The 20,800-nt window shown below is 33.8% G+C and overlaps 1 protein-coding gene and 1 long non-coding RNA gene across 3 annotated transcripts; both read left to right on the top strand.

The window, feature by feature from the left end:
• The first annotated feature begins 10,213 nt into the window (after positions 1-10,213).
• On the top strand, positions 10,214-12,811 carry LOC133199771 (uncharacterized). Of its 2 annotated transcripts, XR_009722846.1 has the most exons (4): positions 10,214-10,255; positions 10,717-10,779; positions 11,974-12,032; positions 12,777-12,811. It is a non-coding gene; the product is annotated as an uncharacterized LOC133199771 (long non-coding RNA). The 2 variants fall into 2 exon arrangements; XR_009722847.1 differs by lacking the exons at positions 11,974-12,032; positions 12,777-12,811 and adding an exon at positions 11,741-11,777.
• A 258-nt stretch (positions 12,812-13,069) lies between these two features.
• Positions 13,070-20,208, top strand: LOC133200010 (uncharacterized). The gene is made up of 3 exons (XM_061335782.1): positions 13,070-13,179; positions 18,591-18,829; positions 19,958-20,208. The coding sequence occupies exons 1-3, from the start codon at positions 13,070-13,072 to the stop codon at positions 20,206-20,208; spliced, it is 600 nt and encodes a 199-aa protein (XP_061191766.1).
• The last annotated feature ends 592 nt before the right edge of the window (positions 20,209-20,800 follow it).

Genomic DNA, 20,800 nt, shown 5'->3' with positions numbered 1-20,800 from the left:
GCATGGCAGATATTCAACAAATTAACAGACAATGCGGTGCTCGACTACATTCCCTGCTAGCTAGAGGGGAGTGTGAAGGAACCTGGTTCCATATTCTAAACCCCACACAATATCAGTCTCTACAAGCATTTAAAGACCTTCTGAGTGAAAGATATAAGAAAACATCATATAAAATGGCCATGCTAGGTATTGAACATGAGTCGGGGGAAACGTTCGAAAAATACCTGGAACGAGCTGAACGCCTTGCCTTAGCTCATCGTGATTTAGATGAGTCCTATAAAGTACAGTTCATAGCGAATGGCCTAATCAGCAATATTAGGGGAAGGGTTCTTCCGAGAGCACCCCAAACGTTCAAGCCCTACAAAGAGACATCTCCTTACTGCAACTTGATCTTGGGTGTGAACAGCAGGTGTCATTCGTGGCAAACAATCCAACATTTGATTTCAGTGAATTGACAAAATCAATTATTATGCTTAAGAATTATACAGTCAATCTGATTGGTTTAGAGTAGGTCACGTGCGGGGAGACAATTTGTGATGTCTCCCTCACGCGCAGGATGACAACTGTGTTGTCTCCCTTCAGAAGATAAATAGCACAGGCGAGTGTAGGGAGACAACTGTGTTTGTCTCCCTTTAGATGAAAAATAAAGTGTCGTAAGCGAGATAACTCATATTTATAATTAAACATAACTGAAATATATGCGGGATCGTTAAACAATAAATTCTAACAGTGACGTCAAAGTTGTCTGTTAACATATTTTGAACGTGTGGAATCACTCAGAGCAGTGTGTAGGAGAATACAAGAGGTCTGACTGATATTTTCTACTCTATCTTATTAATAATTTAGATTCTTCAGGATAATTAAACTATTATGGACTGTTTAGAAGGGAGATATCACCTATTGTCACCCTTACTCAGACCTGATAATTGGTGATGTCTCCCTTCTAAACAGTCCGTAATTTTATATTAACACACATATCGAACAAACAGTGACAGCTCAAGTCAGAGCACTGGCAGAGCGATTTCATGAAAAATCAAAGTATTAATACAGAGAGGAATGTCCAGCTGAGGACCATAATCACTCGGATCCACCTCGATGTAATGCTTGTACAATGTTTGGTACATGTATCCCCTCTCCTCCTAAATGAAGAGACAAGAATCGATTCCGTGAATTTTAAACGCCTGTGAAGGAAACTGGAACAGCAACAGCAACTAATTCTGAAGCTCTCTCACCATCCCTCATACTACCCTCAAAACCAGTGAATGCACATATCAGTGGAAGGACCACCAGCACAGTGAAAAGACAATTGCTTGCTATTCCTGTACGCAGATCACCTCGGTCTAAAACTGACATATCAACTGTAAACAAGGACAAAAGCCTACAATGTTCAGGTCAAAGCAGTACCCCATCAAATTCTCTTCCGATTCTACATGCTACATCCTATGAAGCCTGATATTCTACTTACTACATATAACATAATGACATGTATGATTTATATTCCGGTAAAAATGTTAATTCTATTTATCAGCTGTGCCACTAAACCACCTGAGACCATGAACATGCCTGATTTGTTTCAGCAAGGTCAGCACGCATTATGGAGTTAATCTGGTTAAATATTATTTTTAAGCTATAGTATGCAATATCTGTGTGAATATATTTTGCTACAAACAATGGATAAAACAACATATATTCGTTCATATAATTAGTAGCCTTATATGGGTATCTACTAATTTATGAGAGAGAGAGAGAGCGAGGTTTATTGAAATCGTATACTTACTGCTACTATGATTTACATTTCAATCTTTAAATTTTCAGTTATTTCTAAACTAAATGACCTTCAACAAGATGTTGTAGCCATAAAGTCGCACTTAATTGCCACAGTTGATGCAGACTTCGATACTGTTGAAACATTCCTACCATCGGGAGAAAAACTCAATAGCAGCAGAGGGTGGAAGATTTCCAAGAAAGTCTGGATGACACTTCCTAGAAAAAAGCTGGTAAGTAATTACCAAAAATATTCCTTATACGTTCATTACTTCCTAAAGATTTGATTCTACATGTAACGTTAAACATTATCAGAGTCGTCCTATGCGAAAAGGGCCCTTATGTATTTTAACATCATAAAATGCAAGTTGCGTATGTTATATACTTTCCAACATTTTTACCTGAGCGCTGTCAACATATTTTCATTGTATATATCATTGAGAGCCATTAAAATATCAGGGGAAAAAAAGAAAATATTAATTTTTAGAGCTAAGTTCCATATAGGCCTACACAGATTTGTAAAATCTAACTTCCGGTAAAACTACTTCCAGAGACAACTTGGAGATCGATGTATAGTGCAATATAGTAGATTGGCGGCGTATACGGTTATGACAATTTGTTTTGTATTTGATTGTAACCACCAAGGGTTGAGAAAAACATGTAAGATGTTTCGCTTCCCAGCCATCCCCGCATTGGCAACTTTGCAGGTATGTACCATCACTGATTATATCTTTGACTTTTGTCAGCTGTTTGTACGTAGAATGCTGTATTCATTTCAAAGCGTGTATCAATATATGACTTTTTAAAACGTTTATTAATAAAACAGATGTAAGGATAGAAGCATGATCCCTCAGAATGACAGGATCTGCAGCTGTCACTTTGTAGATAGTGAGAAGAGTAATGGCCCCACCCTCTTCCCATGTGGAAAAATGTTCAATTTCCTTGATCCGAGCAAAATAAATAGGTACTGTATAACAGGGCTACTTTTATATAGTGTAATAAAACATGAATTTGTTTTTAAGTTTTTCTGATGGTATAAACAATCACGTATTAAAGCTTAGTTTTCAATGCATAAAATGTTACATTTTACGTTATTTTGTTCAGCTTGTCGAGAACTGAAAAAAAGAGATCAAAGAAAAACCAGTCTCTGAAGACCAGTGTGAATCTACTGCAATGTCATGTCAACCATCGCATGTTTCTCTAGATCACACCTATCAGGCTTCATATCATCAGATAAAAGAAGAGAATCGGGTAAATATGACAGCTGTACGCACAAAAAAAGAAAGGTTATTAGACGTTATTATTCTTCCTCATCTGTTCAGCACTGATCATTAATTGATCACAGGTAGAGCATCAATAAGGGGACGACCAATTGATTCGGGGGGGGGGGGTGTAAAATATTTTGAGTCAGATAATTTATTTTTATATCAGTCAAGGACAGATTATTTATTATCAAGATGATCAAAAACAGATTATTGGATTTTTCTCTTTGAAGAAATTTGACAAGCAAAACTGAAAAATGGGTGAGGGGGTGTCAAAACTCTTTTTTTCGTTGGGGAAGCACTAGCTATAGCCATGGATAGATTATTTATTTTCTTGCCTATTTATTTTCGAGGATAGATTATCTATTTCCTTAATCTGCCAGCCCCCCCCCCCCCCCCAATCAAAAGGTCGTCTCTTATTTCCTGATTCAGGGTTTATTATCACGTCATTTTGTAAATGTAACTGACGTCATTAATACGCCGTTTTAAACAAACGTAATTTTGATATCATTGAGGTCGCTATTAGCAATAATTTAAAGTCTTCAGCGTTTTTAGACATTGACTATAAAAGAAAGTAAAGCAATATACGTTCTAAGTATGTTCAGGGTGATTTTTGGGGATTTATTCCATACAAATATCATTCAATTACATAATAATAATTTATGAAATATCGTGCACAGATATTTAACCGTTAGCTAGGTAAACTTATTAAAATACACAGGCCTAACGTCACAGTACCCATTATTGCCGAAAAATACCACATTTTTCTTTGTTATGTCCTTTATATATAAGTTTATTAAAAATAATTTCTATACGTATCCCTGCAATGTTCATTCAATGTTCAGAGTGATATTTTTCATTTGAAACAAGTCTCTCTCGACTTACTTTCGGGCTAAAAATAAACCTCGTCCATGACCTTCGATACACAGGAAGTCGAGTACCCATTATTGCCGCTTATATCTTTTCGTCATTATTCACCAATTAATTGCTAAATGAACCAAACAGTTTTATATTTATGATGACAAAAGACAGAAAAAAGTCTATGTTGTAAAATTATTTAATTAGGAATGCAATTGCAATGTTTATTCTTAATTTTTGGTGATATATTTTTTTTTCTATGTTGCTTCGGCCGCATGCTTAAAAATAAACACATGGAGGAAACATGTGCTTACAGTGCTACTCAGGCCTGACAAAGACCGAAACGCTATTTGTCCACGTTAACGCAGTCTTGTGACGGATTTTAGACAGAGAAGTACATGCCTCGTCAGATGCAAGGCTTTAGCAAACACTTTTAAACCAGTTTTTGCATAATTTCACTTGTAAACCAGCCTTCTAATACTCCTTTCAACATGGTGGGCCGGGCTTCGTGGTTAAAGCAAACCCATGGTGCACTACCACATCGATCGCAGTAACTGGATGTAATTGGTCAGTATCATTTGAATATTTCTCAATAATATGAAGTATTGGTATTATGTTAATATTTATCAATTAAATCACAGCCCCCCCCCTCCCACACCTGCACCTAGCACCTGTTATATGCACTCAAACTGCAAATTAGGTAGTTTTGCATGGTATTGTCACTTCTTTGTCGAGGTAATGTCATTTGGATATTTCTTAACAATAATTATTTAAAAATGGTAAATTGGGTATAATTTTGATATTTTTATGAAACAAATTACACAACCCCTCCCCCCTCCCCATTAATGCATGTACAAGAATTTATCATGATTCTTCATTTTATCAAAGAGCTTTTTTGTGTAAATTCAGTAGTTTTTGGAAAAAGATTTTAAAAGACTTCTGGGTGATTTCCCAGAATATACCCACAAGATGGCAGAGGATGTTGTGACTGTCAAGTGTGTCTTCTGAGGAAGATGAGAGATGTGCAAAGGTATTACAATTTTTGAAAATATGATGAGTTTGTTGAATATATTATTCTTCATAAATTATTTGGATATTAAACGAAGAGTCATCTAGATTGTGATTAATTGTATACCTTATTTTTATGCCCCGCCATGAATATGGCCGGGGCATATAGTGTTTGTCATGTCCATCTTTCGTCCTTCTGTCTGTCCTTCCGTCACACTTTGCGTTTAGCTCTGTTCAAAGCTCAGTTTCAAAGAAACTATCCAAGATATTTTTATCAAACTTCATATGCTGATAGATATTGATGAGAGCTATGCAACTGCATCAACATTTTTTGACCTTGACCTTTCTTTTGACCTTGACCTCACTTTTCTTAGATTAGTGTTCAGCTCAGTTTTAAAGAAACCATTCAAAAAATTTTTAAAAAAATTTATATGCAGATACATACTGATGAGAGCTATTCAACTGCATCAACATTTTTGGACCTTGACCTTTCCTTGACCTCACTTTTCTTAAATAAGTTTTTAGCTCAGTTTTAAAGATACCATTCAAGATAGTGTTATCAAACTTCATATGCTGATTCATACTGATGAGAGCTATTCAACTGCATCAACATTTTTTGACCTTGACCTTTCTTTTGACCTTGACCTCACTTTTCTTAAATTTGTGTCAAACTTCATATGCTGATACATACTGATAAGAGCTATTCAACTGCATCAATATTTTTTTCACCTTGACCTTTCCTTTGACCTTGACCTCACTTTTTCTTAAATTAGTGTTTAGCTCAGTTTTAAAGAAACCATTTCTAATATTTTTATCACACTTCATATGCTAATACATACTGATGTAACCTTTTCAACTGCATCAACAATTTATGACCTTGACCTATCCTTTGACCTTGACCTCACTTTTCTTAAATTAGTGTCAAACTTTATATGCTGATACATACTGATGTAAGCTATTCAACTGCATCAATATTTTTTCACCTAAACCTTTCCTTTGACCTTGACCTCACTTTTCTCAATTTGTGCTTTACTTATATACCCTAGGCGGGGCATTCATGTCCTATGGACATATTTCTAGTAATGTTTTATTTTAGTCAGAGCATCACCAAAATTAAATTTGAGCTGTGTCAGAAGGGACATCCGACAAAAAGTAGTCTTTCTCAAGGCCTTCTTTATTGATGTGGAATACATGACTATTTAATTGCAGAAGGTAACTCATGTACATATCTAATCGTTCTAATGAGGAGACATACAAATTATCATTAATGTGATGCATTTTTGTCCAGCTAAATGTATTCGTAAAGACCATTTATGGGCTTAGCTGTTCAAGAATGATTAATGTTCAAACATACTGGCATGGCTCTGGATTTGAGAGATATTAACTCCAGAAAGACTCTATCAAGTAGCAGATTTTTATTTTCTGTCACAATTTTTGTTTAAAGATATTTAAGGTTCTAAACAACTATTCTGCACAGGGCTTAATTAATAACCCTTGCATCCAGGTCCTGTAAAAGAACCCTGTCCCAACTGCAATTTACTCTTTTTTCCCAAAATGTAGGCAAAGTTTCCCAAATGACAAGCAGATTAATTTTCTAGTGCCTTTTATATATTAAAAAAATTGAATTTTTGATTTTGACAACTCATACAGATGGGAATATTGTATAAACCTTCAACTGAACTCTCTATTCAACAGCAAAACATATAAAACCTAAATATCTCCAAATTATGACACTTTTTCGATTTTAAATTTCCCACTGGAAAGGGTTTAGGATCCTGTACCAAAAAAGGTCGATTATCCACTGCTGCAGTATGCACTGTTAATGTTCACAAATCTTCCTGGAAACAGAATTTTTCTTATCTTCATTAATTGAATAAAATTACCTATAAATAAAATTACCTATGAATAAACTTAATAGAAAATAATACATGGCAAAATCTGTATCACACCCCCACTTGCTGTGGCGTTCAACTCGACATTTAGATATATCGACGACGTATTGTCAATCAACAATGGCTATTTTCATTCTTATGTCGATACGATATATCCTGGTGAACTTGAGATAAAAGATACCACAGAGTCTGACACATCTGTTTGATATTTGGATATTTTACTTGAAAAAGACGTTAATGGTAATCTAACAACCAAGCTTTATGATAAACGTGATGACTTTAACTTTTCAATCGTCAACTTCCCTTACTTATGCAGCAATATACCTTCATCACCTGCATACGGGGTATATATCTCTCAGTTGATTCGATACGCAAGAGCATGCTCTACGTATGTACAATTTCTAAAACGAGGTAAATTATTGACAAATAAGTTGATGAAACAAGAATATCAGCTGTCTCGTTTAAAGTCATCATTTCGTAAGTTCTTTGGTCGATACAATGACCTTGTCAGCAAATACAATTTATCATTGAGTCAAATGCTGACTGACGTTTTTCATACTAATTGTTAGGCCATTATTTACACACTGAATTGTCGACGGATTTTTCCGTTATTTCATGACAAGGAGCACACGGCGGGTGTGACCGGTCGGCAGGGGATGCTCACTCCTCCATGGCACCTGATCCCACCTCTGATGTTTGGAGGTCTGTGTTTGCTCTGCTCCTATTTTGTATTGTATAATGGACTTTTGAGCTTGAATACTGTTCGTTATCTCCATATATTTCATTTCTACAGGTAAGGAATCTAGGAGTGGGGGGTAGGGTATCACCCAAGGTCTCCATTGAGTTAACTGCAATACAGCCAGGACTGCTCCCAACTTTGACATGGAAAAGTAAAAGTCAAAAATATTTTGATTCTGTAAAACTGTCATCTTAGTCATCTTTTTGTAAACATGAATTTCTACAATTTGATTGCTGGGATCTAAAAAATACATAAAATAAAAAAATATTATTTTAAACAATAACTAACTTAATACCATAAAATTTTAAAAATAAAGGCTAGTCAACAAAAATTATTTCAATTTCACAGATGCTAACAACTGCAATTAAGAGTTTAGATTCCTCTGCCCTTTATTCCCATGAGATATAGATAACACCAGTTTGATCAGAGATTCAGTATACTACAGTTTAACTTTGTTATCTCGAACAATGGTATCTAAATTACCATGGTTATGTCAAAGACATTTTGATGTCTCATTACTAACAGAAGTATTTTATTTTTGATATCTCGAATCCTAGGATATCTCATGGTTTTTTCCTCAGTCCTATTGAGTTTGAGATAATGAGATTTGACTGTATTATGACACTGGGTACAATCCTACCTATTTTAGCAACTTACTCTGTTACAACATTCTCTAATGTGAGCACGGACAGCCCTTGATGCTGCTCTCCTCTTTCTTCTTGGTCTCACTACCTGCCTAGTAGTAAATTAATAAACACAGACTGTGTGAAAATTGGATCATCTGTATACCTCACTATCATGAGAAAAGAGAACACTTCTAATGTATGGCATGTCAAACGTTGCAATATTCCATCTTTTCTATTTGTATTGTATAATTTTCCATTTGTATTGTATATTTTCCATTTGTATTGTATAATTTTTCATTTGTATTCTATATTTTCCATTTGTATTGTATAATTTTTCATTTGCATTGTAAAATTTATCATTTATATTGTAAAAAAATCATTTGTATTGTATAATTTTTCATTTGTATTCTATATTTTCCATTTGTACTGTGTAATTTTTTATTTGTATTCTATATTTTCCATTTGTATTGTACAATTTTTCATTTGCATTGTAATTTTTTTATTTATATTGTAAAAAAAATTCATTTGTATTGTATAATTTTTCATTTGTATTCTATATTTTCCATTTGTATTGTATTCAAGAGATTGTTTATTTGTTTCGTTACGAAGGATTTCATTGGTCAATTTTAACCCATACCATCTTGAAAACGCGCGAGATGTTCCGGATGAATAGGGGACTAGTTTAGTAGTTGAAACATAGCCACGAGGGAATCAAGCTTCATAAGAACTAAAGAAGTACGAAATAAGACACTGTAAGTGAACAGAAATTTGAGAAACGATAATGGCACAATTATAAAATAGATAGAGACTTATGCCTAACCGTTGTTGCCTGGAAATCGAATCATTTTTTTCTATACCGGGAGATAAGTCATTAAGTGAGCTGGTGAGTGCGTGGTCAGCACATGACATTTTTAGCAGGGCATAAAAAAAAAATAGAAAACTGAAGTATCTCGCTAAAAGGGAATCATTCTTTTTTACAGTTATAAAAAAAATACCGTTTACGAGAATCAATTTAAAATTTCCCAATGATAATCATGATAATGTGTTTTCTTTAAAAAGAGGGCTAAGTGTAACGTTATATCAGATCTGGTGCAATCAGCTACGTAGCATGAATTACCTACCGTAGCTTTATTTAGCTACTTGAGGTAGTTTTATTTAGCTATTTCAATGCAACTTTTCACAATTTTGCTTTCTATGTAAAATAGACAAAAAATAGCAAGTATATGACTATAAATATTTTTACTAGGGAGTTTTAAAAAAGCAATCCAAGACAAAGATAGTTTGAACATTGTTGCTTTTTGATCACTTTTAAGTAAAAAACATATATCCATTGTTCGATTAACAGTACACCACTTTGTGTGTGGTGAGACATGGACAAGTAATGATTACTTCACATGGTGCTGAATTATAACAAACAATTATCATGTTAACTAGAACTGGTCTTCTTTGTTATTTCATTCAACAAGTAACTGTTTGGTCACAAATTAACTGTTGTATATAGCCCCAGAACTTTAACAACTTTCATTGCAATTGTGCTGAATTCTTTCTAAACTGCTAAAGATGGCCGATGATATATACATGACCATTGTGCACAAAGGAAAAGTCTATTTACATGACCATTGTGTGAATAGCTATTGCATATTGCCTGATATATATATATATATATATATATATATATATATATATATATATATATATATATATATATATATATATACACTGCATCCAGAGCATGCTTTAAATCCATAACATGGTAAATGGAATGTTGTAAATGTATACAATGTGAATGTTTTGAAGTGTTGCACTTCAATCACGACACCTTCTAGGTTTAATGTGTAAGAGAGAGAGAGAGAGAGCTTAGGTGGTAAAATATGGAATGCATATCTGTAGGACATGTAGGAGTTGGTCTCTTATCAATGGAGTACAATATATATGCAAAATATGTTGATTGAAGAAATTTATGCAAGTCTTCTATTTAAAAAACATTAATTTATTGTGCTACTTCAGATTTACTTGTATTAATCATAAATGTGACATATTAAAATAGTCCTATCATATGTATAGGATACCAGTATGCATGATTTGGATGAAAAGCAAGAAGATTCTGTAAGTATGGTAAAATTAAATTTATGGCAATGGGTAGTATAGTAACTGTACTTCACTTCTGTCCTGTTTCAGTATTATGAAATACCCGGTATCTGAAAAATATGATATCATTTTTTTTAGGAGATAATTAACTGTTACTTGAGTATTTAATGAATGATCCAAAGAATCTGTGTCAAACCTGCACATAAAAATGCTGGATAAGTTTTTATGTGTTTCATGACCAACCAGAATAATGCAAGAGTATCTGTATACCTTTATTGAAGGTTGGAACATGTTAGATGGAATATTATATGTTCATATTAGTTCATGTAGAAGATGATACTGAAGATTTGTATTTATTGATCTGTTACTAGGTAGGGAACCATAGAGTATTTAATTAAAACAACAAATGCAATATACATGTTCAGTCACAATTGATACACTGTCAACTGTGTTTAAAAAAAATAGTCTATCATCTTTAGGAACAAAAGAGCTGTCCATCTCAAGATTGTGATTCCAAGGCAGCTGGAATGTCCACTGACAAGGTAAGACTAAACACTATAGTATGCACTGTTTTCGTCCGTCGGCGTGCGGGCGTGCGTTGTGCATAAACTTTTCACTCTTTCAACTTCTTCTAAAGAACCACGGGGCTAATTTCCACCAAACTTGCCACAAACTATCCTTGGGTAAAGATGATTCAAGATTGTTCAAATGAAGGGCCACGCCTTCTTCCAAGGGGAGATAATTAAGAATTAGTGAAAAATTAATGGTATCTTTTAAAAATCTTCTCCTGAAGAACCACTGGACCAGGTAAGATGAAACCTATATGGAAACATCATCAGGTAGTGTAGACTCAAGTTTGTTAAAATCATGACCCCCAGGGGTAGGGTGGGGCCACAATGGAAGATCAAAGTTTTACATAGAGATATATAGGAAAAATCTTAAAAAATCTTCTTCTCAGGAACAGCTAAGCCCTGATTGGTCACATTTATATGGAAGCATCCTCATTTGAACACAAGGAGCCTAATAACGGACATCACATAAGCATTAAACGACGTCACAATGTAAACAATTGTTACGGAACAGTTTGCTTAACTCAGAGAAAATGAACTTTATTAAAAAATCTTTGAAAAATCTTGAAATTCGTTAAGTAGACACTTAGAGGGGTAATACAGAAATATATGGGGTCCTTGAAAAAATGCATATTGGGCTGGGCTAAAGCCTCGCCCAATATGCATTTTTTTTTTCAAGAACCATATATTTCTATATTACCCCTCTAAGTGTCTACTTAACTAATTATGTCAGTTCCACCCCTGTTTTTCACTTGTTGGTTCCAATCATCATCAGATAAAGGTACAAAAGTATTAACTTTCAAATCCTGTAGTGAAATCTTTGTATTTTATTTTAGTGTCTAATGACATGTATTTCTTGACCTTATACATGTATATGTATATATATATATATAAATATGTACTGTGTAGATTTTTCATTTTGTTTTAATTTAAGGAGTATGAGTAGGACACAATCATTGATTCCATTGGAGAACACAGCTCACTATCTCTGCAAGAGTTATATTATAGTAACATCACACAAAACAGTTTTACTTATATTTAGTATAATAATGCACCATAATATAATAATAAAAGCTAACTTTCAAACTACACTTGATATTTTAAGGTTTATCATGACCAATATGCTTTTAAATATAAATATTTGACATTCATTCTCTTCTTTAATAGGTAGCAGCTACATTTGCAGACCAACTGTGCAGTTCCGTTGCAGAAGTCTCTCGCTCAAGGTTATCAACTGCAACTGTTTTTAGCTCACCTGATCCCTAGGTTCAAGTGACTTTTTCTGATCAGCTGTCGTCTGTAGTCTGTCTGTTAACCTTTTGTATTCTCTACTGCTCAAGTACTACTGGGTCAAATTTATCCAAACTTGTCACAGAACCTTTGGGTGGGCCACAATAGACAACCAAGTTATGTAGAAATATGTAGGAAAAATGTTTAAAATTTTCTTCTCATAAACCACTGGGCAAGAAAAGAAGAAACTTGTATGAAAGATTCCTGATAAAAAGTAGATTCTTTAAAGTTTGTTCAAATCATAATCTTAGGGTGTAGGATTTACTTCTGATTGGAAAATAATTTCATAAGTCTTCTGATAACATGGCCAAGGTGACTCAGGTGAGTGTCGTGGACCATGGGCCTCATTCTATATTAAATTGAAAGCATTTTAGGAGCCTGAAACATCAAAGAGCCAATTAAAATACTCGTGGGGCTGTTTATGATTGTCATTTCTGTAAGAGCATCCTTGATTTACAATATGTAAAAGGGTTTCAAGTAGTTTCATTGTTCCTCTGAATCATAGAGTTATACTCTGTCTGTGAGGAGTGCATTTTGGTTGCCATGACACATCTAGTTGTATATTCACATTGTTTATGCCAAGGAATGTTGCAATTTGAGTGCTGTAACTCTTCTTATTTAAATAATATACTGTTTAATCTTTTATTTTTAATAAAATGTTTTGTCAAATTTATTTATAGCACAGACCCTCAAATCCCTCATCTCATTATGCTAGGTAAGTAACTGAGTTGATTTATAATGAATGCACAAAGGGGCACAATAGTTGGCTTTACAGTTGCACGACATTGGTGACCTAAATAAGGAATAGAAAACACGTGCAACTATCTGTATCCAATTTCTTATTGTAAATCCAGTATTTAAACTGTCAAGGACCTATATATGCATGTATGTACATGTACTAAATTATTAATGTAAAAATGCTTGCTGGAATATTTAATATTTTTGAGAAAAAATTGAAAAATACGATAAGTACATGACATCATACTTTTTCAGTTCTCAGGATTACATGGACATTGTGGATAGTGAAGATGAAGAATTGGAGAGGGCCATCCAAGCTAGCATGGTGGAATTTGAACAGAAAAAGTATTTTCTTTCCCCCAATTTTATTTTTTGTACATGTATTGATAGATAATTTGCTGAACTTTTAATTTTTTGATCCACTACTACATAAAGCTAATTTTCTTTTTGAAAACAGAACTCATTTTTTATTTTATAGTTTAAATATAATGCAGGGAATTGATTATTAGCTCAACATAGCCTTGCTCAAGTGAGCTTTTCTGATTGGAGAGTGTCCAATGTCAGAATGTCCTGAATGTCCATCTGTCTTTCTGTAAACTTTTAGTTTTTCACCTCTTCTCAAGAACCACTTAGCCAATTTCAACCAAACTTGCCACAGAGCATTCCTGGGTGAAGTAGATTTTAGTTTGTTCAATGAAGGGCAATGTTTTCTTTCAAGGAGAGATAATTAATAATAATTAGTGAAAAGAGCTAAAGCCACGAACCATCATATTTGGCCCTGTGTTTTTCACAAAAATAAAGTTTCGGTTCAAGAAGAGTACTATACGTTAAATATTAGAGGACAACATTCTTCTTTTCCATACATAACTTATATCGTTATATAATGCGCCATTAAACACGTGCGACGGTTGGAAAATGCGAAGGTTTCATAAAAACGTTAAAAAATGCCGTTTTTTCGACAGATTTTCCCAAAGTTAGATGTGGCCACAGTCAAGAACAACTTTTATACTTTCCATAGATATAGATATTACCGATACAAATCTTTATGTTTAATATCGTTGTTGTTCGTGGCTGTGGCCAATATGAAATTTGATTTTATATTTAAATTTTGATGGATCAAATAATCATTAATTTGTAGATCAATCGTTTACATTCAATTCATGTAATAATAAAAAATATAAATTTCACAAAATATGCTAGAAAATCAGTAAATTGTTCATTTAAAACGCTAAATGCGAAAAATAGTCAACTACATACATTTTCTGAAATAAATGTCTGGAAAAACTTTGTGGTTTTTACTATGACTAGGTCATTATGTATGACGTTACTAGTAATACGTCAGTTGTGACGTCATAAAGGCTGTAAATTATTTGGGATGTTGCTGAAAAGCTTTTAACGCTCTAGATAGTGCCCCTACATGTATTTACATGTATATGATTTAATTACATGTAAACCCAACTGGATGATACCATCAAATTATAAGTTATCAGAAACTCCCGCCACGGTGTCTTTCTTTACTACCCCTCCCCTCCCCTCCCTGAAATAATTCAAAATACTGTTGTTAATAGTGTTATCAGGCATGACTTAAATTGTAAACAAATTAATAGAGAGTGTAGCAAAGATATCACGCTATACCTTTTTAAAACAGGCGAAATAATAATGATATGGGTTGCTGTCCAAAGTGAAAATTTAAAAAAAAAATGAAAAAAAGGAATGAAAAAAATACGCATTAAGATAATCATCTGCATTTCCGCACCGAAATCCACCTTTTTTATGTACATGCAGAAGAATCATCTCAGTTGATTAACAAAATTCAGTTATATCCATGGCTTATACATGCTGATACAAAATAATGTATAGTTATAGTATACAGTTATGTGAGCACCGATATCGGGTTCCGTCAAAACACTTGCAATTGCACATGACGATCCCGCGCCCGTGATCAAAAACAGAAGAATATATCGGTATATTTTTAATATGTCTGTATTTATTAAAATCGAAGTGAGGCTATTGATGCATATGTACATAAAATATATACCCGATCTTGTCATCCATTGTGAAACATAATTCAAATATACCCCCAGTGAGTAAAATTGCATTAAATGCATGTCGTATGTCTTAGACATCAGTATAAAATGTTTATGCATTTTTTGTACTGTGCTCCAAATATTTCATTGTAACTAACACAATTTAATTATTAGTATAGTTATGCTTCAGATCGTCAGTCAGTGAAAGGGTAGTGATTATAGGTCTATTTAGACAAGACATAAATTAAATAAATAAGTACACTACATATAATTTACCCAAAGTTTTTATCCGTCATCATCTCTTCATTGCAACTTTATTAGTATACGGTTTTATCTAAGAATTCAGCGATGTGAAAACACATAGAGAGAGAGAGAGAGAGATATCTTAGAATGTTTTAAAAAAACAAATCAATAAAACGGGAATATGTTCTTTAAAACGTATGGCCGTAAGTTGTTTATAGCTAGATTTTTTTAAACCCAACGAAGTAGATTTTTTGGATAATAATTTTTACTCTTTTTTTTAATCTATTGTCAGCTTATTCTGGTTAGTACACTTGTACCTCCTCCCTCAGTATAAACTATTAGTATCATGATATGTAGAATGGTAGATCCAAGACTTCCAGTTGAGATTGAAAAAAAGAGGGGGGGGGGGTGTTACAAACTAATGGCAACAAAATTTTCATCTAATGTAGTTATTTTTATTTTATTCTCTTAGGTTGTCTTGAATTTAACTTTCTTTATTGTTAATTAATAGAAATCAATCTAGAAATTGAAAATCGTTAAAGACTTTCCTACTCCTCTTATTTTTTCCTCAATGAGAAGGGGGGTGGGGACTGGTTTGGCAGCGCCTCTTTTCACGAGAAAAAAATCAAAGAAAATTGAAAAAAAAAATATGTACGGACAACTCTTATTGCTTCTCCGACTAAAATATTTTTAAGCAAGCTTTTGTTGATTAAAATCAATCTTGTGCTGATTGTGAGACAATAAAACAAGGATAAATGAACACCTGTACATGTATTTCAATTATGATAGTGACCCACATATCAGCAATATCAGTGTAGCTCTACTCTTTTTATAAACCATAAAAACCATAATGTGCAAATGAAATCGAAAGTGTGGATTTTACACAATGGTTACGTGTGATAATAATGAAAAATTCCTCGTGCTTAATCTTTTGATACATTTACATGGAAAATAATCATAGAATTTTCGCAGACTCTACCTTTACAAAATTCCTGCAGATATTAAGGTATTTGGAGAAAAAAAATTCGAATATTTTGCAAAAAAATGGGGGGTTGGGGGTTCTAGCAAATACTGTTAAATATATAATAATGGACAGTGACGAGTGATTTTTTAACGAATTTATTTTTCTTAAGAATATTTCTTGAAGTGTACTCTACTGTTTTCCATATTACTCCAAAGAAACTTACATTTAGGGCTAGAATGTTTTGATGAGTTCTGTTTACTAATTAAACCATTCTGATAAATTGCGAAATCCCTTTCCAATTAATCTAAAATTTTCCCTGTTTCTGTATCGAAAACAACGTTCAAATTATTGTTACAAATGAATAAATGGATTAGAAACAAAGTCCTTCCAACTTTTTCCTTCTTCCTCTTGTCCAAATAATTTAGATCTTTTATACGTTAAAATACTCGCAATATCAGGATCTAAGAATTTTGCATTGAAAGTCTCTTTCAATTTAAACAAAACCTTTTTGCAATTAAACTTTTACCTACACTGTAGTTATAGAATTAGCTCTTCAGTTCAGAAACATTCGTTTCAAGATCATTTCAGGTATGTTGTCAATTATTTTTTTTTCCGACTGCCCACTTCCCAACTTTGAAAAACGATACTACGTGCCTGGACGCACATGCCAAAGATCAGCTTAATATCTGCTGGCCTGTAGGGGAAAATCCGGAAAACTTAGTTGGTCAGACTATCGGCATTTGAAGCATGTCGTATATTGTTTATGATGATCTATACACAATACTTCACTAGGAGCGAAGCATCGCTCAAAAATGTGTTGAAGGGATATAAATAGAATGTTCCTTTTTTTAATATTATCATAGGGACCAGGTAGAATGAAAATATTCCAAGACAGTCACACAGATTATTATACTCCTGCTTGAAAAGTTGGGGTATATAGTGATGGGGGTGTCCTTTCCGTCCGTCTGTGCGTCCGTCCATTACGCTTTGGGGTACACATCTCTTATCCGCAACTCCTCCTATACCACTCAATAAAATTTAATGATACTTTCGCAGAATCTTTGTAGATAGTGCCATTGTGCACCTCCTATTTCACTTTTTGATCGGACACATATTTCAGGTTTCCAATAGCAAAACATAGACACTGCCATTCTTTAAATAATATTTAGGGTACCCATCTCTTATCCGCAACTCCTCTTATACGCCTGAATAAATTAAAGATTTAGTGATATTTTCACAGAATCTTTTTACATTGTGCCATTGTGCACCTCCCATTTCACTTTTGATCAGACACATATTTCGGGTCTCCCATAGCAAAACATGGACTTTGCCATTATAAATATATGATAGGCGGGGTATCATTTTGTGAGCTCAGTGCTCACAGTACCTCTAGTTTTTACTTCATGTATCTATATAATTCAATCAGTTAAACACGAGGTTACCATAAAGACGGCAAGTTAAATCAAGTTCCAAATGCTTTTAATCGTCTTAAATTAATTATGATGTTTATTATATTATTAATACTAGTTTTAATTCAAAGTCACATATTCATACATGCAAAATCGATCAAGGAAATTTTTCCGCCCTACGACGTTACGTTACAGAAAATGACGTTCTACTAGCATTTTTCTTTTAAAACACCACCATACTTCAAACTCTCTTTTTCAAAAAATATAATCGATATCGAAAAAAGAAAAACGGCAAAGCAAAGCTAAAGGTCTTCACTATCAATTGACAAAAACCCGTTAATTTTTGACACAGGGCCATTTTTGATGGTTCGTGGCTCTTGCTCTTTAATGGCATCTTTAAAAATCTTCTTCTCAATAACACTGGTCCAGAAAAGACGAAACATGTGAAAGCCTTTTTATAGTGTAGATTCAAATTTATTCAAATCATGATCCCTGGGGTAGGATGGGGCAATCAAAAATTAAGAATATAAAATTTAAAAAGAATATAAAAATTTGAAAATCTTTTCAAGAACAGCAAAGTCATGATTTGTCATGTTTATATGGAGCATCCTCAGATAGTATATAGTATACATTCAAGTTTATTCAAATTATGCCCCCCTCCCTTCCCCTTCTTCTCTGTTCCTGGGTGAACTTGGTGCATGGTTATAATGACTTCCATTGGTTTAGGGTCACCAGGTCAAAAGTTAAGGTCAACTTGGACATGGGAAGATCTTGACCCTTAATAAAATATTTTCAGAAACCTTTTCTTGATAAAAGTCAAACTTGGTGCATTAGTTCCCATTTAGGAGTAGAAAGGCATTGTAGGTGATAAAATTGCAGATAAAAATAACTCCATTCCTGGTCTTGTCTTTTCAGAAGTGATCAAATATTTTGTAAACTAATGAGATCCCATTCAAACCACATAATTTCTGGTTCCTTGTAAATGATATGTTCAATGGTCCCTGGGTCTATTTTGAAATATGGCCAAATATGTTCTCAAGGGGATTATCTCAAAAATACATGTGCACAAGCACCATTATTCCTGCTTTACTGATAAATCGAAATGTATTTTAGAACTTCAGCTGCAATAAACCAATGTAAAACAGGAATGGATGATGTAGCAGGATTTTGGAAGCTAGTTGCAGCAAACTCTACACAGTTTAGATCTCTGTTTTGTCACCAATGTTTACCGTTAACCAAGGAAAAATTTGAGTCCCTCCTCAAGATAAATTTTTCTGACGAGGGATCAAACAAAAGATCACAAGAGGAAGACACAGTATATTCCTGGGAGTTATTCTTGCAGGATGTTAGTGGTGAGAAACTTTTTATGCCTCCGGATCGAAATATCCTGGGGGTATATTGTTTTTGTCCTGTCAGTCTGTTTGTCTGTCTGTCTGTTGTCAACTTTAACCTTGCCCATAACTTTTGATTGGTTGGAGCTATGACTTTCATATTTCACATGTGTATTCCTTGTGACAAGACCTTCATATTTGACCTTTTGACCTTGACCTTGGAGTTTGACCCACTTTAACAAAATTTTATGAGACTTTAACCTTGGCCATAACTTTTGAACAGTTGGTGCTTGGGGTTTCAAACTTCACATGTGTATTCCTTATGACAAGACCTTCCTCTGGATATTAACCTCTTTGACCTTGACCTAGGAGTTTGACCTACTTTTGAAAAACTTTAACCTTGGCCATAGCTTTTGAACGGTTGGAGCTAGGGCTTTCATACTTCACATATGTAATCCTTGTGACAAGTCCTTCCTTTGGACACCAACCACTTTGACCTTTTGACCTTGACCTAGGAGTTTGACCTTCTTTTAAAAACTTTAACCTTGGCCTTAACTTTTGCATAGTTGGTGCTAGGGCTTTCAAACTTCACATATGTAATCCTTGTGACAAGTCCTTCCTTTGGACACCAACCACTTTGACCTTTTGACCTTGACCTAGGAGTTTGACCTTCTTTTGAAAAACTTTAACCTTGGCCATAACTTTGGAATGGTGTGTTAGGGCTTTCATACTTCACATATGTAATCCTTGTGACAAGACCTTCCTTAGGACACCAACAACTTTGACCTTTACTATGACGTTTTACTTACTTTTAAAAAGCTTTAACCTTTGCCATAACTTTTGAGCAGTTGCAGCTAGGGCTTTCATATTTCACAGGTATATTCCTCGAGACAAGACCTTTCTTTGGGCACCAACATTTTTCATCTTTTGGCCTGGATTTTGACTTGCTTTTGAGAAACTTTACTTTAACCTTCGCCATAAGCTGCCATACGGGGGCATCAGTGTTTCACAAACACATCTTGTTCAACTTGAACTTTTCAACTTTTTGGAGATGTATTTCATGAGATATCATTAGGATATCATTTTAAGTGAATTAAGAGTGTGGTTGTCTTTGTACACACATTCATTTTACCCTGCAATCTTTTGTAGATGGAAATATTCAAGCCACACTGGAAGAACTCCTCTCTTTCATCACAGGAGCGGATCAGGTCCCACCCACTGGGTTCCCAAAATGCATAGATATTATATTCTATGCTAGTGAGATCGGTGTGAAAAGATTACCACATGCCTCTACCTGTTCCTTAGAATTTTACTTACCAGGAGGTGTTAGTGATCCAAACACATTTAGAGACATGATGTTAATGTCGTTGAAAGAGTCAATGGGATTTGAGAAAATATAAATGTTCAGAAAGTCTTGGATGCACATTATACACTACAGTCCAGGAATAGTTATACACATGGAAGATAGGCCTTGTAAATTTATACAATGAAGTGAATGTACACATAAGCTGTTCTGTTAGCATCAGCAGAATAACTTTTACATACCAAAATTAAAAATTAGCAGTTTCAACAAAGGTAGCACATATAGCAATTTTAAATTTGTATTGAGAACAAACTGCAGAATGTTATACTTGCAACAATGTTTTTAATTTGAACAACTTTCTTAAATTACCAAGTCCGACTTACAGATGCAAACATTTTTTTTATTGTTAGTGTTCATCTTTTCAATGGAGCATTTGGAAAAAAAAATGTTTTGAAATGCACCTTTGCTCAAATTGTCACTTATTTCAATGAAGTTACTGTTGTTGTTTTTTTTTTTTTAAAGAAGTCTTTGTTACATAATTTAAGCTTTGTAGAAAATGTCTTCTATGTGAATGCCCTCCAATCATTTTTTCTTATACAGATAGAAAATACCAGTATGCTGTAATTTGTTGTTAGCATGAACACAATTATTTAGATAAATATAAACATAAAAGAAGTTCATTTGTACTT

Source organism: Saccostrea echinata, unplaced genomic scaffold, assembly GCF_033153115.1.
Source record: "Saccostrea echinata isolate AGI-Se365-2 ecotype Australia unplaced genomic scaffold, CSIRO_AGI_Sech_v1 ptg000036l, whole genome shotgun sequence".
NCBI lineage: Eukaryota > Metazoa > Mollusca > Bivalvia > Ostreida > Ostreidae > Saccostrea > Saccostrea echinata.
Note: the sequence above shows the minus strand (reverse complement) of the source record. Positions and strands in the feature narration are given on the sequence as shown.